This window comes from Malaclemys terrapin, chromosome 1, assembly GCF_027887155.1.
Source record: "Malaclemys terrapin pileata isolate rMalTer1 chromosome 1, rMalTer1.hap1, whole genome shotgun sequence".
In the NCBI taxonomy this organism is placed as follows: Eukaryota; Metazoa; Chordata; order Testudines; family Emydidae; genus Malaclemys; species Malaclemys terrapin.
Window position 1 is genome coordinate 184,622,388 of NC_071505.1, and position 24,969 is coordinate 184,647,356.

The following is a 24,969-nucleotide window of genomic DNA, read 5'->3' on the forward strand; positions in this document are numbered from 1 at the left end:
CTCAGATATTCACTAGACAGAGGGGATAAGACCAATGCATTAGCCAACTAGTGTATCACCTCTAGGAACTTACTTTCATATCAACAGTTGGTCCAAATTTCAGAGCCATGAAGACAACCTTTGCCAACTGTCACAAAGTTCATATTCACTTTCCCAGATCTAAGCCTTCCTCTGCAGTTTTGGTTCCAGGTTGAATTTAAATCCCAAATACATGTATTTTGAGGTTGTGATTCAGATGTAGTTGAAATCTCACAAGGACAGATTTCTGGCATGACTTTGGCTCAAGATGATGGAAATCACACAAAGATAACTGAGGTCACAAGCAGAGCTAGTAACAACAACAAAAGTACAAGATTTTGCAGGAATTTTTCAACTTTTTTTAAAAAATGCTGACCAAACTTTTTGATCATCAGTTCTAAAACTGGTAAAATTGGGGGTAGGATTTATTTTAGTCAAAAATAGAATTTGATTATAAATCTAATTGAAAACTCTAAATTCAGTCACAAGATCTCCATTCATGGTGGAAGTCTCAGAATATTTCAGTGCCATTGAATCCAAACCCCCTCCTAATTTTAACACCCAAATCTGAATATTACCAATAGTCCAGAACCAAATCCAATCACTATCTTGTCAACCCATCTCTATTCAAATCAGGTTTGTTCAGGGATCAAGTTATTTTAGTGATCTCCTATAATGTTTAACCACTACATTTAGAACACTCGGATAAAAAAATAATCGCACTTTCACTGGTATTGTGAAAATTAAGAGCCAATACTGACCTATTAGGCTATTTAATACAGAAAAGAAAACCTAGTTACCCAGGCAAAGAAAATACAGCACTGCAGTTTACTTCAGGGGCATCTTTATCAAAAGATATTTCTTCCAAGCCAGAACTTCACTAACAAAAAAGATGGTGAAATGCAATTTAATTAGAGCTCTATTTTGCCATCATACAAGCCTATGGCATGTAGAATATGCCCTATGCCTAACTCCACTCACACTGTCAGAAGTCTTACTCCTTTACTTTTTTTTTTTTTTTTTAATTTTGTACCTGGGCTTTTTTCCTTTCAGGTCATTTTCCTCTCAACCTGTTGACACTGACCTGTCTGTGGCAGGAGATCTTTTAAAATATTAAAATTCAGCTCAAGTTTACAAATTCTACATAAGATGGAAAGAGATTCTTATCTTGCTCTCAGCGGCAGAAAGCAAGATTCAGAGGCACAGTTACAGAGTTTTGCTACCAACATACAACACAGATGATAAAAAAGGAAGGATGGTCTTGTGGTTACGGCACTGGACTTTGGACCGAGTCACAGATACTGAACACTTCTGACAATTTGGCCGTGTTCCTGAATTTTTTGCTCCTCAACTTGACACTTATCTATTTTTTTTTCCAGTGGAACTGAAGATGTGCAGCTTCCAAGGCCAAGTATACTCAATAAAACAAGATACAGAGTTGTGGTTTTAAAATTAAAAACGTACTTAAAATTTGGTAGACAGAGTCTATGATTCTAAAAGTTATAAATAAACAAATATACAAGGTCAAAGTCCCTTTAAGTGAACCAGGAATATTCCCACACTAGAATTATACAGTACAACCTTGCTTAACCAAACCTTAATTACCTGATTTCAGAGTAACAGCCGTGTTAGTCTGTATCCGCAAAAAGAAGAACAGGAGTATGCATATGCATCCGAAGAAGTGGGCTGTAGTCCACGAAAGCTTATGCTCTAATAAATTTGTTAGTCTCTAAGGTGCCACAAGTACTTCTGTTCTTCTTAATTACCTGAAACTCTTTTATACAAAAAAGGATTAGAGAGAACCTTTGGGGTGGGAGAGTCCCGGAGCTCAGGCTCCGAGCCCAAAAGCCTATACAGCAATGAAACAGCCAGGCAGCAAGAGCCCCGCAAGCCTGACTTGGTTGGCACGGGCCAACTTCTTTGCTGTGTTGACATACAATCACATCAGTATACTTAGGGAAATTATTGGTAACACTGCTCTACAGCCAAAATGCTTCTGAAATAAATGTAGTCAAACTTTACTAATTCTGGGTCACTGAGAACGAAAATGATGCTTAAAATTGTTGATTGGCTCTAGTTTTCAAGATATGCTATTGGTTCAGTATATACGACCCTTGACTTGGGAATGGCAGAGGATAAGTGAGTTATAAAGGGAAGGGATCTCAATTTAAACCAGAAATGACTAAACTACATCTTTGACTGGATCTATGAATAAATCTATGACTGGGTTTGGACAGTACTTGCTTTTTAGGCAAAACAATGAATGATGCAATCAGAAGCTGGTATTGCATCATACATGATATGAATTGCATCATGTTATTCCTAGAAGTCATGGATGATGCAATCATAACGAAGCTTACATCACTCTGCTGAACAAATTGCCCTATATCAGCTCTAGAAATCATACAGTGTCGTGTTCTCTTATTTGTCAGTGTTTGATTTTGCAAAGGCACACATTTCTGTTTAGCCAAAGTGAGCAGAGATGCCTCGTACTTGTGTGAACAGTGCAGATAATTTCTGCTATGTTTGTGGTGAAGTGACTTTTGCATCACAAAAGCGCAGTATAACCACTATGGTTAAGAAAGCCTAACACCTTTATTTTGGCTGCAAAATTGGAGATCAGGACAAGAGGTGGGCCCCACACATATGCTGCAACACTTGTGCAACATATCTTCGCCAGTGGTTGAACAGGAAAAGGAAATCTATGCCTTTTGCAGTGCCAATGATTTGGAGAGAGCCAACAGATCATACCAGCAATTGTTACTTCTGCATGGTGCCTCCAGTTGGGAAAGGTGTGTCAAAGAAGAAAAAGTGGACTGTGCATTATCCAAACATTCCATCAGCCAGAATCATTCTCACTTGAGTCAGACTAGGAAGAGGAAGAGGATGAAACTTCTGGTCCTGAACCATCAATGTCACAGGACCAACATTTTCTCCCATCCTCCTCCTCTGAACCACACCTCATAACACAAGGTGAACTGAATGACCTTGTCAGAGATTTGGAACTACCCAAGAGTAAGGCAGAACTGTTGGGCTCCAGACTACAGCAGTGGAATCTCCTGGCAGGTGATGTTAGGGTTTCCATGTTCCGTGACTGTCAAAAGGATCTTGTCCCATTCTTCTTCATGGAAGGTGATCTTGTAGCCTGCAACAACATCGATGGTGTGATGGCAGCCCTCAACATCATTCACGATCCAGATGAGTGGAGACTGTTCATTGATTCATCCAAGACAAGTCAAAGCTGTTTTGCTGCATAATTGCAATGTTTTGCCATCAATTCCAGTTGGTCTTGCAGTCCATATGAAGGAAACCTATGACAACATGAAACAACTTTTGAGGTGCATAAACTATGACCAACATCAGTAGCAGCTTTGTGGCAATTTGAAGGTTGTTGCTCTCTTGCTTGGTCTACAGACTGGATACACAAAGTACTGCTGTTTTCTCTGCGAATGGGATAGTCATGCAAGAGATTCCCACTACACCAAGAAAGATTGGCCACTCCGACAGTCATTGGAGCCTGGGAGGAAAAGTGTTCAGCATCCACCACTTGTTGAATCAAGGAAGATTTTGTTACCACCCTTACACATCAAGCTGGGTCTGATGAAGAACTTTGTCAAGGCCACTGACAAAACACAAGCAGCTTTCAAGTACCTCCGTGGAAGATTTCCAAGGTTAAGTGAAGCTAAGATAAAGGAAGGTGTCTTTGTTGGTCCTCAGATTCATGAACTTCTTCGAGATGATGCATTGACCATGCACTGCGTGGCAAGGAAAAGACAGCATGGAAAGCCTTCCAGTTACTGGCAATAAATTTTCTCGGAAACAACAAGGCAGACAACTACAGGTTGTTGGTGGAAAACGTCCTCAAGGCATACAAAAGCCTTGGTTGCAACATGTCACTAAAGATACATTTTTTGCACTCTCATCTAGATTTTTTTCCACCGAACTGCGGAGCAGTGAGCGACGAGCACGGCGAGCGATTTCACCAGGACATTGCAACAATGGAGAAACACTATCAGGGCAAATGGAGCCCATCAATGCTTGCAGACTATTGCTGGACAGTGACAAGAGATGCTCCATTAAATGAATACAAGAGACAAGCCAGGAAGCGCCGAGTAGACACTGAATAGGACTAAACTATGTACATAATAGTTTTTTGCCTTTTGTTTCATAATAAATTTTATTTATATAACCCTTTTGCTGATTTTTAAAAAGTGTTACATAAACAGGACAGGTGAAATATCATGTAAAGCAACCATAAACACATGAAAAGACCTAGGTTTACAATTTATGATTAAAACTCTACTATCTACACAATAGACATAAAATGTAAAAACTTAAATATCTTAGAAACAGTAGCCAATCAGTTGTTTTAATGGTCATATTTGAATTCAGCACATCAAAATACATAATAAATAGCACATTTTATCTCTGAAGCAGACGACTTCTCAAAAATTGTAGACCAGTGTAATTGTTGGTGCCACTAATTAGAAGAGCTATTTCTAGTTAAATATATTTTATTGGATGCTTGCTGTTCTTTTGCTAATCTGTGATATCAGTTTGTTAAGAAAGCAAGTGAAATTTCAAAAGTATATCTAATGGTAAAGGAGTTAGTGGGACAGAATTTAAAGAATGCATTAGCTAAATAAAATGTTACAGTAAGTATGACTCAAATTCTTTTCTGGCCAAGAAAAAGATCTCTGAGCCGAAAGGAAAGGAAATTCTGACCTTCCCTTTTCAGCAAAATCTCTTGAGATTTGTATAAAGTCAACCACATAAACAATCTAAAAAAAATAAAGACTCTTATTACATGGAGGGCTGGGAGTTCCAACATACCTCCCTGCTAGTTAGGGGAAATGGTTTTTACATAAGACATTAAACTTTTGTTTTAGAGCTAAATACTAACAATGCATCAAAGAACACAGAGGACATGGAGAGATTCAGAGAGTACTCATCTAAAAAATGCTGACATGTAATTGATAACAATTGGACACTATTCTAAAGCTCCCTTTATGGGGAAGGAGATGTCTTAAAAAGAATTACAAGCAGTTTGACGACAAGAAAACTTAGTTTCATTTTTAAGTGTTTTAGGTTTATTACCTATTGCTAGTAATGTACAAGACACCAGAGATCTGAAGCAGCAAAGATATTTGCTTTAAGTTGTTATTGTAGGAGATGTAGATGTTTGTGACATTCCACTGGGGAATAATTTTGGTAAGAAATTGAACTAGCATTTCAGTGGATACAAAGTTATTGCTTTTTTTCATGGCAAAAAACTGTTTTGCATGTTACTGAATGAAAAGAAAATACATCAAATTAGTACAGATGGACTAGCTCACTTATTTTCTGTGTTAATGGTTCACTTATTTTCTGTGTACCAAGATGGGATATTTATGGAATAGAATACTCACAGAATAAAGGTTTATCAGAATCTGGGATTATTAAAATACCATGAATGAGTTGAGTTTTACCATACACAAAACATTTCATTTCTCACTCTTTTCAAACTTTAGTTCATATCTATTTCTAGTTTTAACAGATGTGGAAAATCAAATAAGTCAATTGAGATATTAGCCTTAAATTTATCCCTGATTTAACCTTGTTAACTCAGTTGACTTCAACAATCAGGACTGAACTTGGCATTTTATCTTTATACATAAACACACAAGACATGTCCAAAACATTTTTATTTTATTAATTTACACATGAAAATTAAGAATTATGTTACTACAGTTTTTACTTCCAGATTTCCATCTTTTGCTTCCAGACTGCCATCTTCAATAATCTGCAAAACATCAGTGTTTGGGGGGATTTAAGCATAGTTTCACCCTGTACATTCTCCCCTTCTGCTATACTATACTTGAGCAAGAATAGTGTACAGCAAGAAGTACTGTTGTCTTTAAAATTAAACAATATGAATTATAAACATTTTCAAACTGGTTTATAAGAACCAGCAGAACCCTCTGGTCTGCTGATCTAATTGGGACTGGGGCCAGATTAGATAATCAAAAATCCAGATAAACCAGAGAATGGGAAAGTGCAATGCTGCAGCGGCATCTAGTGGTCACAGGAGAGTGTGCACTGGTTGTCCGGTTAATATGGATAATGGAGGGTCAGAAAAATGGGTTCGCTATTGTACTATATTTTAGCCTTGAGCAAGCTTCTTAATTAGTGGACTGTGGAACAGACGTGATATGCTTTTTCTCTGCTGCTATTCAAACAGCAAGCAGAATATTGGCTTTGGAGTTTTAAAAGTCTGATAATTTTACTATTTAATCTTTACCAAATTTCCCCAAGTTTAGTTATGTCTAGATGTTACATAGGGTTCCACTTCCTTTATTCCATTAACATGTTTTTTGTATTTATTCAGTCACTGTAGATGCTTCCTTCGACTGCCTTCACTATTACTTTCTAGTCCTCTTCCAGATAAAATGTAATTAGGAAACTTCCTTTCCTTACACCAGGCACATTTTACTTTTTAGAACTCTTTCCAATTACCTTCCCATTTAATGTAATGCAATCATTTTCCCGTTTGGCTTCCATTAGCTTCTATATAGGCTCACCCCTAGTATCAGCCTTCTTTGACTTGACTCATTTGTCTTGTTATACATGAGGCACAAATCTCCTGTATTTGTTTTTAACCCAGATGTCTGTGTACAGTTAGAACATTACACTGCTTTTTTTCAGTTTTACTTGTATTTCAAGTTCATGCTAAATCTTCGTTTCAGATTCCACATATAACCTTAAACATGTAGAAAAAATAAAAATACAAAAGTGCTAACATTCTATTTCCCTCATCTTTAAAGAATTGACATTTTTCAAAATTTCTAAAGGTTACTTAATGAGAGCTTACAAAGAGCCTATTCATGTGTACCAAAAAATCCATATTGACAGAATTTGCAATTTTACTATGGAGGAAATCAATCACATACACCGTCCAAGTTCCATGATCTGTAGTATTCCAGAGAAATATTTTTAATGCAACTCAGGCTTCCACAAAGTTCCAATGTTTTCCTTCTTACAAGAACAATTAGATTATTTATATTCTAATACAGCATTCAATTTTTCTTAAGATTTGGCCTGGATTCCTTCCTTTAAATAAATATGTTCTTGTATGTATCCTCCAATTATGATTATCTAACTTCTACAATATGACAATTCTTTTACTTTAAGAAAAACAAGTCATTAAAGCTGTTTATTTAGCTGCTACTTCAACTTACCAGTCTCTGAGACCTTTCCAGCAATCTTCGCCATACTGTGTGATGAGCCTGGAAAAAAGTGAATGAGTGCAGTGAATTACTTATAATTAAATTGAAATCAGATCCTGTGGCAATTTTAAAAAATAGAGACAAGGTCTGTGAGGTAATATCTTTTATTCAGTTTGTGAGAGAGACAAGCTTCTTCAGGTCCGGGAAAGGTAGGACTACACCACCACTGTAAACAAAACTAAAAATACAGGCAGTTTGATTGCTCATGTTGAAATTAGTTAATTTTTATTACATTTCCAACTTGACAGGTATCTCTCTCTTGCACACTTGAATATTATCATGCTCACACACATGAATTGTCCCACTGAAGTTAACGGACCTATTTACATGAATAAATTTAAGCAAATATAGAAATGTTGACAGGATTGGGGCCTTCTTTATATCTTTTCTGGTGTAAAATGTATAAATGTCATATGTGTCTTGAATATATTGTTAACAGCCATAAGCTCTCTCCCTGCCCTTTTAAGCATAAAACTCTCACTATTTCCTTAGCAAGAATACAAAACAAGATTACAAATTGCACACCTTGATTTGCTCAGAATAAAAGACCAACAATCCTCATTTGACAGAAACAGTCAAAAGACTCTTTATTACATCAAGAATAGGCAATGCAACATTTAAACAAAATCTACAAAACTATTGTTAATTATGCAAAAGCAGATGGAACTTCTCTCTCTCTCCCTCTAACTATAATGAACCTACCAAAGGCTGACAAACAAGGCTAGCATCCTGATTGCCTATGCACATGGCCCATTGCATTCTGGAAATTAATCAAGTTTTAGAGAGGAGTATAAAAAAAAAAAATGTAGATTTAAACTAGTTAGGAACAGTGGGTGAACCAAAAAGCTGCAAGTTCCAGAGGCCAAACTTTTCTGATACCCCAACAAGTTCAATATATAAAATCTTCCTCAAATTAGATTCTGTATATTTGTCTTCTTTATTAACCAGATATACATTTCTTTTCAAGAAAATAATTTGTCCTGTATCTTCAAGATAATTCTCTTGTTCTGTATTAGGTATTATATATACTTAAAATAACGTACTCATTATGTTCCCCTAATTCACAGGATTTTGTTTTCTGTATAATGACATCGCATTCTAAATATGGCATATGGCATAAGAAGGGAAATACTGAAAGTTATGAGCACCTAACCTATGTAAAGCTTGGAAATAATAATAGAAATGGCTTAATAAGGAAAGAAGAATTCCAAATAATAGTCCAGAGAATTCAGAAATACCTTCAAATGAATCAAACATAAAAAGCCTCCAACAAAAAAGGATCAAAATTTGTTCTAAAGTTGAGCAATAACTGATTTCTCAGTTCATTCACCCTGAAATGATTTTTTTTTTCTTTCACATTGGGTTGTTTTCAGATGTTTTCTCCATTTCAATTTTTTTTTAAATTAGCTAAATTTCTAATCGAAACGTCATTTCAAAATGAAAAGTTGAAACTAAACTTTTGAAGTGGTCAAAACGAACTGTTTTGATTTTCAAAGTGTTTTCCTTTTAAAAAAAAAAAACCTATTTACCAAACAACTGAAATTTGTGAATAGTTTCAGTGCCCCCAAAAATGCATTTTTCTATTAATTTACTATTCATCAAAATGATGTTGCCTCACTCTAATTATACACCATCACCATCTACTGGACACCAACTGAAGTAGCAGAGAAACTATTAATTGAAAGCTGAGAGCAACTTTTTGCCAGTGTCCAATAAAAAAATAAGACTGCCTTCCTCCAGCAAACCTGAAACAGGATATACAAATTGAGATCACCATATGGGAACCTAGAGCTAGCTAAATCCACGTGGGCTGCCTCTTTCCTCCTCCAGGGTTACAGCACTAAGAAGAAGAGTTGATCAAATCCACAGAGACACTGAAGTATCTGTTTTAGAGACACTGAAGAATCCAGCAGATGCCCAGAGTAGCTATGTGAAAGAGACTCCCCATGCCATCCCAGGGTTAACAGGACTAAGCAGCAGTGAGATTTCATTTCAGAGATTGTATTTCTCTTTCTGTTCTCTAACATTAACAACAATGTTATCTGACTGAGTCTACACTCTTTCAAGTGAGATCTCAAGTAACCGTATTTTGGATTTAAACTAAGGGCTTGTGTACATTTACAGCACTGTAGCTGCATTGCTTTAGCATTTAGTGAAGACACTACCTACGCCAATGGGAGAAGCTCTCCTGTCAGCATAGGTACTCAATCTCCCCGAGAAGCGATAGCTATGTCAATAGTAGAAGCCCTCCCATAGCGCTGTCTACACCGGGGGCGGGGGTTAGCTCAGTTGGTTGTGTAGACCAAGCCTAAGTAATGCAATATACATTCTCCTTTGTAAGCCCAAGAAAACTGGACTAAGAGGAAAACAATAACTTGAAGCAGTTACTTTTGACATTTTAAACATTCCCCTTTCATACCAAAACAATTCAAATAGTAGGAACCACATTCACAGAAGTGCCTTAAGACAAGTGCATCCTTACTCCTTGGTGAATTATTTGAAGTGTGACAAATGTATTAGAAGCACTAAAGAACTGAATATTATGAAGTACATGTAATAAGAAATCTTGATAATTTGTTTTTTTCCTCTGGTATAAGTGCTTGACAACAATAGTCTTTATTAATCGCTTAGAAGACTGTGTTTCTTATGTTTAGCACATGCCTAGAACATTTGCTGTATCTAAACTGGATTTATGAACTGTTGACTATAGAGTGAAATTCTGGGTGAATTAATACACTGTGGATTGGTTAAGAAAAATTAAGTATGCTGATCTGAGAAATGCTCCAAGGTAAAACCTGACCTGAAAAGAACCTAGTGCTCATTAGCAAGCTAGTGTTCCCTACACTCAATAAAAAGTGGCTACCGTAATTAAATTCTATGTCAATATTGGCCTCAACACTTCTCAAACTGGCAAATCTAGTTTGTTCAATTTCACCTCTGCAAATTCATAAAATTGACCTCCCATTCACACTTACACAGGCAGTGTCAGCAAAGGGAAGTAGTGGTGAATTACAGAGGAGATAGAGAAGCACCCTTCTCAACAATTGTCAGCCAGTGTTAAGGTTTATACACATTAACAGACCTGGGGAGGTGGGAAAAACACACTGCCCATTAACCACAGTACACATTCTGTGACTGAAAGGCTTGAGGTATCCGCTGCTGTTAAATATTTTGATAATTTAAAAAACCCTTTTAAGCAAGACATTTTCTAAGTTATAGCTTCTGCAATACACTGCCCTCTGCAAAATAATGAAGGCTATGAGGCCACTAGGTTGAGACCCCCAGATGATCTTGCATACATTAAAGGATTAGCCCATGGAAAGCTGATCTGGCTCTCAGTGGGGGCAAAAGCTGCTACCCAGCTCTGCTGGCAACTGAGAGAGAGGAATTTGGGCTAATATAAGAGTAACGGTAGCCCCGAAAACATAAGTAAACAATTTAGAAAGGTGTGCGTATGTGTGCGAGGAAGAGGGTGAGAAAAGAAGAGACAGGTGCTAAAACTGAAACTTGGCACTCCACATTTAGATAGCGCCATGATGCAGAGCATAAGCCAGAAGCTAACTGATGGAGGTTAGAAAGAACTTTACTCTATGGGCAAGATATTCCATAACTGTCACTACAGAGTTTTTTTGCACCTGTTTCTGAATCATCTGATAGATGATTATAGACAGAACACTGAACTAGATGATTCTGAATGGCAATTCTTATTTTACACTTTGGAATGATGTGCAGTGAAATAATTTCACTCATTTAAAAGAGTTAATAGTTTGCCATTTCCCTTGGAGGAAACATTCTCAGTAACCACACGAACAAGAAAAATGTGATGGACAATTATAGACCCTCCCCAGAAGTGACATGACTAAAATAACTGTACTGGAAGATATGTATATTTTTAAAAAACAACAACTAATGCTTAAATAATGCCACAGAGCCTGGTCTGTAGTAAAGAGTTTTGACTAAATATCTAAAATAGTGCTCAGGAAACCAGAGCCTTGACACTCCTAAAGTAAACCACACTCTGGGCCTTCCACTCACCTACTTCTCACCTAGGGTGACCAGATAGCAAGTGTAAAAAAAAAAAAACACATGGGGTGGGGGGTAATAGGTGCCTATATAAGAAAAAGCCCCCAAAATCTGGATTGTCCCTATAAAATCAGAACATCTGCTCACCCTATTCTCACAACTATGACAAGATATTGGCACTGCATATGCCAAGGATTTGAAGACATGTAAAAAGACTTCTTCCACTCCTTCCTGCCCTAAGCAAAGAATATTTGTACTGAATGCATTACTTACCTTTAAGTGAATAGGCAGAGACACACCCTGAAACCTTCGTATAGACTCAGACTGGCTGGTTTGGAGATTATGGGCTGCTGTCACTTCATACTGGAAGCAAAAACTTGTCCTTGGAATGTGAGGGCCTTCACTAATATCTACAAAGTCACCAAACCTAATTGGAGCACAATAAAACTCACAGTGAATTTATGTTTATAGCGACATTACAAACATAGCTATTTCTTTTCATTATCACTTAGAAAATAGAAAATGCCTATCTACAGAAAATTATAGTGAAACTCTTTCTAAACCAAAAGAGAAAACCCACACAAATCCCAAACCAAACATCCCACTACAGCTCAACATTCTTGGTATCTGGGGAAGAAGTACCCTTGAAAACTTCAGGTTCAGCATGTTTTCCTAATCTGAATAACTAATTTAAAACTAGAGTCCAGAAGGCAGTTCTTCAGCTGTCATAGGTACAATGATTTTAATGGAATTATGACAACATACAGGATCTGCTCCCAAAAGCACACACTTTTGACATGATTCTATTTATTGCTTCAAGAAGGATTTCCCCTAGCATATATCTGAAAACTCCAATACTTGCATAAATGAAGGAAGGAAGGAAAATATACAAAATGCAGGAGAATTTAAAAACAAAACCCTTCACATCACACTTTTCCTTCAGAGATCTTCCCTTCTGTCCTCAGTCCCCACTCTGTGCTCTGCAGACTTCCCTGAGCAAATATACTTTTCCCAGGAAGAACACTATTCCAAAACGAGCCATCTCTGCAAAGCCAATTTTTCTGTAGGGAGTTTCCAGACCACAACCACAACTCGTGGTAACACACAAACATCAAGTGGTCTGAACAGCATGCATGAGGTTAAACCAAAAATGCATCCTTTTACAACCCATGGACTATGATAAACATTTCTTCCCCTCTCAAGCAATTTTTCCCTTCACCAATCAGATTCCTACAACTTTCTTCTACTTTTCTTTCCTTGAACACCTAAAGCCAGTTCCATTCTGACCCCAGTGTAAACATAACTGTAAGTAATGCAATGCTGACAGTGAACTGGAAAAGGAATGAGATTTTGGCATAAAAAGGTTTACCAGGAAAATTTTTGTTTTTGTTTTAAAGTATTTTTCTTCTAATACATTAAAGTTGTTAAAACTAATTTTTAATTTAGAACCTTAATATAAAGCTTTTAAAGTGATGGGTTTTTTTTCAGTGTTTACCATCAAGAGATGGGAGGCAGGGGAAGGAAGCCCACTATCTTAAAAGCTTTCTGAAAAGTTTAAGGAGTCCCATCAAGAGTTAAATACAACAATAATGGTGCGGTGGAAGAACCTCTATAGATCAGAATGCAGCTAACCCAGAAAGCAAAATTCCATTAAAAATACATCACAAGTCACTTATCTTTCTTTCAGATGCATATAATTTTGCAAAGTAACTGGACCATTGTGAATCATTACAGAATAAAATTCAAGTTTTACTCACCTATGTAACTCCACTATTCCTTCAGGATTTTGCGATGCTTTCTGTTCTATTGAATCCATTTTGTACCTTGAAAGAAAACAAAACAGCACACTTCACAGATGTGTCAGATATAAAGTTACATATATGAAGAAGCAAAAAACAGTCAAGTTGCTTCATAATATTTTTATAATCTATAAGGGTCTAATGCAGAAGCACACTGAAGTCACTGGGAGCCTTTCAGAACCTAATCCTTAACTCCACTATTAAGTTAATATGGGGGAAATAATGAGAAAAACCTTTGAGCTATGCATCAAAGAAGCTTTTTTAATAATTGTGCTCAATATTCATAAGATTAGAAACAATTTTAAACCCTTACCTTCCATATTTCAAGGCCTCTTTGACATGCCTCACAAAAAGTATGTATGTCATGAATGAGCCAATCCACCTCAAAGCAGTTACATTCATTTTATTTTGTGGAAAACATTTAAATAAAAATAAGCCTTTCTAGATACAAAGATGTTAATGCCAGAAGGGACCATCTGGTTTGACCTCCTGTGCAACAAAGGCCACAGAATTACACCCAGTTACCTTGTAATAAGCCAATTAACTTGTGTTTAGCTAAAGCATAATTTCCAAAAAGGCATCTATCCTTAATTTGAAGACATCAAGAGAGAAAGAATCCACCATTTCCTTCAGTAGTTTGTTCCAATGATTAAATACCTTCACTGTAAAAATGTGTGCCTAGTTTCTAATTTGAATTTGTCCAGCTTTAACTTCCAGCCACCAGCTGTTATGCCTTTCTTCACTTGATTAAAAAGTCTGTTAGTATCTACTATTTTTGCCCCAGAACTAAGGGGGGGGAAAGAAAGGTACAGAGAGGTAAAGCGACTTGCCTGAGATCACAAAGTAGATCATGGCCAAGACAGGGATAAATCCCAGGCCCTGGTCAGTACCCCATTTATAGGACACCTCAGTTTTGTTTTTTATTTTATTTTTCACAGGAATTGATCACTGTTTATCACTACAACAACAACAGAAACAGGTGAAGATTGGTGGAAAAAAATAGTAATATTTTTTCTGGATAAATATCAGGGTTTATTTTGGTGGACGACAGGACAGGGAAAAAAGTATTCAGTAGATTAATGCTTTGATTAATGAAATTCAATGTGGTTTGCTACAGAACTAAAACAGAACTCAAAACAAGGCCACCTCCGAGTTTAAGAAAACAATACATCTCTAATCCCCAGATAAAACCTTTCATTTGAATAAACAGTTTACTGTTGTAGACTTACAACTATTGGCCTATAAATATTTACATTTCATAATTGGGCCACACCATTTGAGTGCATACCCTCAACTTCATCCTTTTCTCTTTTTTTTTTTTTTTTTTTACTTTAATACATCCTTGTGTTCTGAAATGTATTCTGACACATTTTTGTTTTCCTCCCATTTTCATGTATCAGATCTTTAAACAGCATCTGCTAACAGCTTGAAATGTGTATGTGGTGGGTGAGAGATTCATCAGTACGTTCAGATGCACATGCACTTTGGCGCCTGTGTGCATGCCTGTTTGTTTATTGTGTATATCTTCTAGACTAATATATAGCCTTACTTCAACGGGCAGCTTTGCATATACACACAGACTAATGTATTATTGTAATATATATCATGCAATGTATTGTATTTTCCTAATAAAACAAGTTATTTTTATATATTTGAATGATACAAAAGTAGGGTGAAAGTCAGAAAAAAAATACTGTAATCCTTTGTAAAATCTGCCATTATTTAAAAAAAAAAAAAAAATCAGTTTAAACTGAAAATGAAGGGGCTTACCCATCTATTAGATATCACTGCCTCCCAGATAGATAGTTGGGTGGAGTGCCAAGTTTAGCCAGTTACCTGTTAACCAAGGCGGATAGTAAAATATAGTGGTATTTAGAAGATAACTTCCTGGATTCACTTGTTGAATTTGAATATCTCAATATAGAGATGTACTGTATAGAACAAAACTTACAAGAATAAGCATATGAGAAATCTAACCACTAATATGGTGAAAGAACTAAGAACTTCAAGATTTCACTAGTTTGATACTAAATACAAAATCTCGTAACTGTTCCAATTTCTTAAACACCTCTCAGTTATACACTGTAGTGCCACCTAGTGTATGCATTTAACAGGAAAACTAAGTGTATATTAGTTTAGCTCTACTGAAGTCAGTGGAGCTACACTAATTGACGCTGAGGATCTAGCCCTTCATATTTCAATTGTCACATTTTAAAGGTTATATTTCCTTTAGCAATTCAATTCATCCTTTACTATTTTTGTTTAAATCTGAAATAAACACTGACCTGTTATGCTGAAACATTTCTAATGCCACTTTTGCTTCAACGTGCAATGTTTCAAACGGCAGATCTTTGTGAATTAGATTGTGTGCTTCTTTTGTAAGAGAACGGAAGTTGTCCTTAAAACAAAACAGTAGACTGTTACCACTGTTCTTCAGCTGGTCTTTAATACACATTGTATGTATAACAAAATATTGTAACAAGCAGTAAAAATGGTAAACAACAAGCTTTTAAGGAGACTCCTAGTATATCTATAAATTCCTACAAATATATCTATCAGCAATAGACTTGCTAATTATTACTGTTGGTAGGACATTACAGTTACTCTAACTAGGAGTGGCCCCTGCCACTGAAATCAATGCGTGTGTTTTCACTGACTTCAATCAGTATTGCATCAGGCCCAAAGCAAATGGGAATTCCTTATTACCCATGCACTCCCATTTCCAATTTTTTTGAGATACTTCTAATTCACTGAAAGCTTCATCAAGCTCTCCAAACATACTATTTGCATAGACATGATCCTGCCACTGCTGAACACTAATCTGGCTAATATCTGGCTAGTTTTCAAGCGATCAATCAAAATCCCACCTGAAAGTGCCCTCTTTGTTAACAAATGTTTAAAAAAGTGGACATTACTGATACATCAATAAATACAAAACTGATTGCCCACTCCAAAAATCAAACTTCAGTACTCAGAAGACATTAGCAACTATCAAAATGTTTACTGGATTGAGAAACTGAAGATGACTCACAACTACCTTAGAAAGTTTTTCAAAATGGGCAACTTAAACTACAGCTTGCACTAAAGTGAAATTCCGTATTTTGTTTAGCCATACATCTTTTTCCCCCTCTCCCGGTGAACACGCATTATAAGAAGAAACACCTTCCCAGTGAAATATATTTCTTTTCACTTAACCTCACAGGAAGTCATGAGGCTTGATTAAAGGTCTAAACAGCTTTGGACCCTCTGCTTAGAAATACCATGTAAGTGCAAACTATTAAGAAAATTACAATTTAATATACACTCATAGTATTTCTAAGTAAGCATATATCACCTTCTCCATACTGGGAGAAAAACAGTGCTAGCTATAGCGATCTTTAATTTAATGGGGCTCCACATGGGGGCAGAGGTTTGCCTGGGGGTAATCAGGTAATAGGGGTCTCTAAACTGTTGCCACAGTAAACCAAGACTGTTCCCTTTTTAAAAAAGAAAGGTCACCCAAAACAAAGGAGGAGTAAATGATAATCATTACTTTTCAGAAGACAAATTGTACTTACTTCTGTTGGTTTCCAGCCATCAAGCCTACTGTCCAAAACAACATCATAACAGAAAGCTCCAGAGATCACTGCAGAGCCAGAGAAAATGCTGTTATTTGTAACCAAGTATACATTTTATTTCATGGCCTCAGCAGTCTTACAAAAACATTATCAGTGTGAATAAATAGGGGCCAAAGCAAGGCTGTTTCTGTTATAGAAATATAGCAAGGATCACAAGCTGAAATCTGTGGATTACAATCACAGCTGGACAGTTTGGGTTTTATAAAGTCAAATGACAGATTCTATTTGTCTCTTAAATATTCACCCAAAAATATGTTCGGGGTATTTACAATTTTTATAAGAGTATGGCAGTCTGTACCCACTCATCAAAACAGTTTTTTTCTGGATAAGTATGATATACATTCAGACCCTCCTCCTCTCTGGAGTATTTCTGCACTTTTCATTTGTACAGAGGATTGTATTGCTCAGAGGTGCCAGACAGACAGAACATAAGACTTAAGTCATTTATTTATCCACAGAGGAGGTAACACAGGCAGCAGCAACACAATTTCAAACTCTGACAACATACTGTGGTAGGAGGAGACAGCATGGTCTCCATGCACATTCATTCAGTCCTTGGCCTCTCTGCCTAAAAGCCATTTGGAGTCATGGTATGGTATGTCAAACATGACAGCAGAGGCGGCTCTAGCTTTTTTGCTGCCCCAAGCACGGCAGGCAGGCTGCTTTAGGCAGCATCCTTGCGGGAAGTCCCCGGTCCTGCGGATTCGGCGGCATGCCTGCGGAAGGTTCGCAGGTCCCGCGGCTTCAGCGTACCTGCTGCCGAATCCGTGGGACCGGCGGACCTCCCACAGGCAAGCTGCCGAAGGCAGCCTGACTGCTGCCCTCGCAGGGACCGGCAGGGTGCACCCCTCAGCTTGCTACCCCAGGCACGCAGTTGCTGCGCTGGTGCCTGGAGTCGCCGCTGCCTGACAGTCAGCCTACCAGCTTCACACATATCAAACACCTAGGGCTTGTCTACATGAAGACTTCGGGTGCAACAAGACAAGGAGCAACTGTACTGCGCACTAATCTGCCACACACGAAGTCACTGTGCAGACCCTGCTATGGCACACTAAAATTTCCATAGTGCACTTTGACATACTGCCAGATAGCCAGTCAATTTCAGGCTTCGCTTAAGTAGCAGAAGGATGAAATGCTCTCTTCCCAGCAGTCTAAATATATTTTTTAACAATAAATATGAAAACCTTTTGCTTGTCAATTTAAAATCCTAAAAAAATTCAGACTACAGATTAGCAGAAATTGTCAATGCTCTTTGCTATTATGCTTAACTATTGCAATAGTCTCCCAGTATAACTTGCTAGTTTTCTAGTAAGCCCTCTGGCCATTTACATGAATAAACAATGTTAAAAGAAATTTCGCACAAACATCAGTGCATCATATCCGACACTTATCATACAAGGTATAATTTAAGGTCCTGTTCCTCATCTTAAAAGCCCTAAATGGACTTGGACGCAGTTATGTCAGAGACCACCTCTATTTCTGCACTGTGACAAAGCAGTTGTCAGCAAAGACACTTCAACGGAAAGAGGCAAAACGACACCTCATACTGGTCTGGGTCACTGTATCCTTAATGGAGGGTAAAATTTGCTGCCAGCAGAAATTAGGCTGCATCAGTCTTGCCACCTTCAGGACACGGTGCAAGACCACTTCTTCATGCAGGCATTCTGGGTGGGATTTCAAGTGTTCAGATGAGCAATTCTGAAATCCCAATTATTACAAACACATTAGTGAAGTCACTCCAACATCACTTGATGTCTGACCATTGAAATGATGACGGAGAGGGGAAGAGAGGAGGTACAACTGGGCTGTACTACTGAGTACATATTCCTTGGACATAAAATGAATGTCTAAAGCACTCAGACATTACAGTGACACATTTTAGAAATTGAAGAATAATAAACCCCTCATCACTAGGAAAGAGAGCCCCTAAATGTGCTGTAATACTAATTCTGAGACATGCACCTGAACTGGGTCTATGCGAGCTTATCAACAATAAAACATTTATAATCACCTGGCACTTCTGGAGCTCTGATCAGACTGACTGAGTATTCATCTTTGAATGCCTGCTTTAACACACATGCCATGATCATGGCACAGGAACGCCAATAGGCCTGTAATAAAGAGCATTTCAAAACAAATTTACTATACTGAAGTTGCCAATTCATGCCAGACTAGTTCAGCTATTGATTCAAATAGTGAGTCTTCCTTTAAAACTGAATTCCTCATAAATTTGCTAGTTTCCATTGTGCATTAGTATTTTAATACAATGGACATATTTTATCAATCATTTATACAGTGCTACAAACATAAGCTTTATAAAATAGAACACCAGGTGCACCCTTCCTGGAGAAGCTTTGAATCAACAGTCCTGATCTTTCAACAGTCCACCCACGTGGATTTAACTGCAGGTTCTAAGAGACAGGTCAACTGATCAGGTAAAGAAAAGTGCAGGAAAATTACAGGTGAGAAAACAAGGTATAAAAGATTTCCAGAAAAAAAGTATTTCAAGGGAGGGATCTGAAAGAGGATGGAGAGAGTATCTTGCAGACTGTTCAAGTTGCAGGAGGCAGCATTAAAGAGAATGAAGAGAGCACGAGAAGGAGATAAAGGAAGAGGCAAGGAGGGAGGGATGCAAGCAGTATATCAAGTGAGAGAAGAATTAACAGCAAATGAAAAGAGACGTGTAGCGAGGTGAGATTATAGAGGACCTTGAAGGTGAGGATAGGAAGTACTAGATACTGCGTATCTGTATCTTCAGGCCTACTGTAAGTTCTAAAGTTTACAGTATTTCAAGGAAGGGGTCGAACTGCAACAGTGCAAAGTGATTTTGCAAACTTGTGCTTTGCCCCAATGACTGCATTTTGTGGTCCAGAATCTAAATTTTCATTGAGAAATAATTAAGATACTAACCCCTTATGGATGTGAAGATAAACTTCAAAATGTGAACCAGATGTAAACTAATGTAATGTCTACTAATCATGGGTCAACTTGAGTCTTCAGACAACCTGAAACAATAGCTCTGATGCCTGAACTGACAGTTTAAACATCAACATTATTACCTATATTATTCATGCCCACAGAATTCAAGGAAGCAGATGGACGTGGAACTTGAGTTGTGGGGTGGAGTTTAGGAGACTACCACTTATTTCTTCCAATGCAACCCTGTTTTAAAGCAGAGGAAATGCTAACCCAGCTTATGCACTCTTCAGCCAAAATGATTCTTTACGGAAGTTAACATCACTGACTAGAAATGTAAAGTATTATCATTTTTAGCGTGCAATATAAGTAGTATTCCTCACATCATCTTTGAAAGGTATGTAGTAAGTACCATTTGACCCTTTTACATATGGGTTAACGGAAAGACAGAGTTTAAGTGACTTGGAAAAGACCATACAGTCAGGAACAGAACTCGGCAGTTCTGACTCCCAATCCTACAATATTTTTCTGTATCCATGTGTGGTCTCATGTTCTAGACTTAGATTATAAGCAATTTGGGGCAGATTCTTTTTATTCTGTGTTTGTACAGTGGAGTTCTGATCAACGACTGGGCTCCTAGGCACTACTACAGTAATAATGTAACAAAAAACATTCCTACATTACAAACTAGGATTTTACCCGAATTCTTATAACTGATGGATCAACTTTATAAACAAATATATTTGGTGAAAGCAATAGATACTTACATGTAGTGACAAATCAACTCTTCTACCATATCGGAGCCAGTATTAAGGGGCTAAAGACATACTACAAATACAACTACTTCACTCCTCTCCCTGTCTGAAATTGGTTGTAGACCCTTTTTTCTCTATGTAATGAACAATCTTTAGTGTAGGATTATTAGCAGACTAAAATTACGTTTAGGCTATAAACTTTGAGTTATTACAGAAATTTAGACCAAAAAAAAAAAAAACCCACACCACTTATTTTATGCATCCTACTATACTTTCAGTAAAGCTTCTCAACATGGTTATTCCCCGCTACTGCTGTGTCTATCTTGTTCATATGAAGCTTGAAGGAAAAGGTTTCTTATATCTTAATTATTTTCCTGCATTAATACAACTCTTGATTTCTCTAGAGTGCAGAATAAGATTTTGCTTTCATATATATGTGCAAAAATTGGTGGAGATAGTAGAGACTGTCCAAACAGCAATAGAGATGAAGCCAACAAGAAATGTGTGATTTTAACAACTTGCATTTTCTCATGTAACCAACAGAGCTAGAATTTCATTCAAACTACTACCTAAGGCCCTAACCTACTCATTGAAGTCAATAGAAAAAACTTCCATGGGAGTTGAATCCGGCCATAAGAGAGGAAAAATTGCATAAAGAAATAAGATGCTGATTTACCTTGTTCACTTCCTCTGGATTTTCATCTTTGAAAGTAAGAAACTGAATTTCACATGATTTGGTCAAAGGCCGATACATGTCCCAAAGCTCTCCATCCACAAGTGCCAATACTGATTTCTTACAATGCCATTCACTTAAGTCTAAAAAAAGAGTGGAAGAATTCAAGGCAGTTTTCACCATCCCTCTAATATTGCTAAAATTTGCAATTTAGAATTCTGCACTTATTATACCAAAATCCAAGTGTCATTCCTTGAAAAACCTGTGTGTGGGAATGATATCAGAATCCACAGAAATTAACTTTTTTCTTAAATCCCACTATCGGTATTTTATACATGCCAAACTGAAATACTATGTTTGTATTATTACCTAGACCACTGTGTTTGTCTTTGCAATGACCACAATAGTAGTATGTGCCAGTTTGGATGGTAAATACATTTATCAGCAAAGTGATTTTGATACACAATGGAACAAACAGTTTGTGATTCAATTTACTTACGCATGGCACAATTGTATGGAGTAGACAAAGCTTTGTTCATAACAAACAAAGTGCCAGGATGAGATTTGCCAACATATTTTACTTCAATCTTCTCAATTCGTGGATATAGAGACAACTGTCTCTCTTTCTCCTTAGTGAAGAGTTCATTGCGCATCTGAACAATCTCAGCTGTTGACAGTCGAGAAGCAGGAGCTGTTGAAATAAACCCTGGAAAAAGAAGTGATCTAACTAAGCAACATACAGCTTTTCAAGATATTTCACAAACAGATATAAATAGACTAATTAGCATCTTCAATGAGTAGAAAAAATGAGCCACTAACTCAACAAACCTTTAACTGTATCTCTATTGCAATGGCACTAACTTCCAGTTCACTCTTAACATTTGTAATAATCACTCGTTATGTAAAAACCAGACCCTAAATATTCAAAAGTTAAATAACATGTTATTTAAATAGAAAGGCTCAGCACAAACCTAAAATCTTACTTGTAATCTTTCAGACTCTGTATTTGACTCTATTAGAAGCCATGATTGCATCTGTGTCCCTCTACTTTCTCCTCATGAATACATAAGAGGAATTGTGGGATAATTCTCTCTCATAAGAACTTGCGTTCTGATCCTGTATGGCAAATCCTTGCTGCATCATGTCCTGTACACTGCCCCCAACTGCAGAAGAATAACCTGATGCTTTAAAAGAACACAAAAACCCGGGCATAATTAGTTTAACTATGCAATGGTGCCCATGAGGAAACATTCCTTTCTGACTCCTACAACAATAGTCTTACATCATGAATAACTACAAAAATTGTCCATATTTATCCAGAGCCATTTTTAACTCAATGATTATAAATGATAAGAAGCACCTCAGATCAACTACATTAGCTAAGCCCAAATAGAGTAAGTTATAAAAGTTTACCGACTGACATCTCAGCCTTTACCATAATAATTTTCTTGCCTATTTAAAAAAGTTTATTTATCCCACATAACGGAATTTTGAAAACCTCTCATTTTATTTTAAAATGTGAATTTTATTATTTACACAAGTGAGTCTGCAGACCATGAGCACGTGCACACACACACACACACACACCATGTGGTTTCCAAAATGTTTCACATTCTGTAGTCCACGAGGAAAGGATCCATGGATCACTGGTGATCCACAGAACCAAACCAAACCAAACGTTTTGGAAATTGGGGGGGGAGGGGGAGAGAATATTACAAAGAAACCTGCACAATACAAGAGCTGCTTCCAAAGTCATAAACTGTGCCTAGACAGGTAAACCACTGACTGAGGCCTGGTCCACACTAGGAATTTACCTCGGTATACTTACATCTCTCGGGGGTGTGAAAAAGCCACACCTGTGAGAGATGTAATTACACTGACCTAACCCCCAGTGTAGACTGTGCTAGGTCAGCACAAGAATTCTTTGGTCAAACTAGCTACTGCTTCTCGGGGAAGTGGATTAACTAAAGCAACGAGAGCCTGGGGGGAGGGGGAAAGCCAGGCTCCCGGCAGGAAGATTCGTGCCTCGTGTGTGGTCAGCTGCTCCGTTCCCAGTGGCAAGCAGCCCGGTGCGGCTGCCACAATCCCGGCAGGGAGCCAAGAAGCCCAGCTGAAGAGCCAGGATCTGGCTTTCTTGTCAATTTCACAGTTCCAGCATAGGTAGCGTCTATGGTCACTACATTACAGACCTATATCGCTGTAACTACATCACTCAGGGATGTGAAAAATCTATATGCCTGAGCAATCTAGTCATACCAACCTAACCTCCCACACACACACAAAGGCTAGGTCTACACTGGGGGGGGAGGGGGAGGGGGGGGAGTTGACCTAAGATACGCAATTTCAGCTACGCAAATAGCGTAGCTGAAGTCGGCGTATCTTAGGTCGATTTACCTGGCCACGAGGACGGCGGCGAGTCGACCGCTGCCGCTCCCCTGTCGACTCTGCTTCTGCCTCTCGCCGCAGTGGAGTTCTGGAGTTAACGGCAGAGCGGTCGGGGATCGATTTTATCGCGTCTACACTAGACGCGATAAAACCGATCCCCGATAGATCGATCACTACCCACTGATCTGGTGGGTAGTGTAGACGTACCCTTAGAAAGCACTAGGTCAGTGGGAGAGGTGAGCTACAACCTCTCAAGGAAGTGGATTAACTATGCCAGGGAAAAGCTCTCTCTCCTGTTGGTGTAGTGCAGGGATGGGCAAACTTTTTGGCCTGAGGGCCACATCAGGTTTTGGAAATTGTATGGAGGGCGGTTAAAGGAGGCTGTGCCTCCCTAAACAGCCAGGCGTGGCCCAGCCCCGGCTCCCCCCCAACCCGCTTCTTGTCCCCTGATGCCACCCCTCCAGGACCCCTGCCCCATCCAACCCCCCCAGTTCCCTAATGCCCCCCCAGCACCCCTGCCCCATCCACCCCCCCGCTCCCTGTCCCCTGCCCGCCCCAGAACCCCCCACTCCTGACTGCCCCCTGCCGCCCCATCCAACCCCCCCTCCTTCCTGACTGCTCCCCCCCGGGACCCCTGCTCACATTCAACAACCCCGTTCCCCGCCCACCACCCCGAACTCCCCTGCTCTCTATCCAACCTCCCCCGCTTACTGCGCTGCCTGAAGCACCGGTGGCTGGCGGCGCGGCTGTGGCTAGAGCCAGCCACGCTACCGCGCAGCACAGGGTCAGGCCGCGGCTCTGCAGATGCGCTGCCCCGCTGCCCAGAGCATTGCGCTAGCGGCGGGGCGAGCTCAGGCTGCGAGGGAACAGCGGGGGAGGGGCCGGAGCGAGCCTCCCGGGCCAGGAGCTCAGGGGCCGGGCAGGAGGGCCCCGTGTGTAGAACATCTTCATTAAAGTACTGCATCATTGTAGTTGTAGATTTGCCCTACGCTGAAGTGCTACAGAGACAAGCTGTAGCATTTTAAGTGTAGACAAAGCCTAAGTTTGGACTGAGGTCGGCAGAGAGAAGGAAGCTGGTGTTCACACCTACCACACTGCTGAAGCTATGCAAACAACCCATAACTGCACCCAACCCCCAATAGTCAGTGCGGGGGGGGCGCGGGCACTGCCCCGAAGTGCAGGGTCGGGGTCACTCACGGGCGTGTTGGCTCCGCAGGTACCGGGTCCCCCAGCGCGCGGCCATGGCCCAGAGACTGCTGCTGCTGCTGCTCCCTGCGGCCTCCCCCGAGCGCGCGCACCCGGCGCAGGGTCCCCCGGAAACACGGGCCGCGGCGCAGGGATCCGCCTGCCTCGGCCGCTAGGGGCGGGGCCCGAACGAGTTCTCAGGAACCCAACACTGGCGCGGCGCGCGGCCCTGAGCCATATTCTTCCGCGGGGAGCGACCCCGTCTGCAGAGACCCGCACAGACTCTGAGCTCAGCCAGAAGCACGTTCAGGACCAGAGTGACGCTCATGGTGT

The 24,969-nt window shown here is 39.1% G+C and overlaps 1 protein-coding gene across 2 annotated transcripts; it reads right to left on the reverse strand.

Moving 5' to 3' along the window:
- Positions 1-5,687: 5,687 nt before the first annotated feature.
- Positions 5,688-24,758, reverse strand: MRPL39 (mitochondrial ribosomal protein L39). Of its 2 annotated transcripts, none has more exons than XM_054047497.1 (10): positions 24,649-24,758; positions 21,566-21,772; positions 21,070-21,209; positions 18,734-18,833; positions 16,663-16,730; positions 15,391-15,503; positions 13,064-13,129; positions 11,580-11,733; positions 7,236-7,283; positions 5,688-5,800 (listed from the first exon to the last, which is right to left on the reverse strand). In XM_054047497.1, exons 1-10 carry the CDS (start codon positions 24,692-24,694, stop codon positions 5,735-5,737), a joined length of 1,008 nt encoding a protein of 335 aa, XP_053903472.1. In that variant the 5' UTR covers positions 24,695-24,758; the 3' UTR covers positions 5,688-5,734. The 2 variants fall into 2 exon arrangements, with proteins under 2 accessions (XP_053903472.1, XP_053903481.1); XM_054047506.1 differs by lacking the exon at positions 24,649-24,758 and adding an exon at positions 22,050-22,228.
- Between the last annotated feature and the right edge of the window lie 211 nt (positions 24,759-24,969).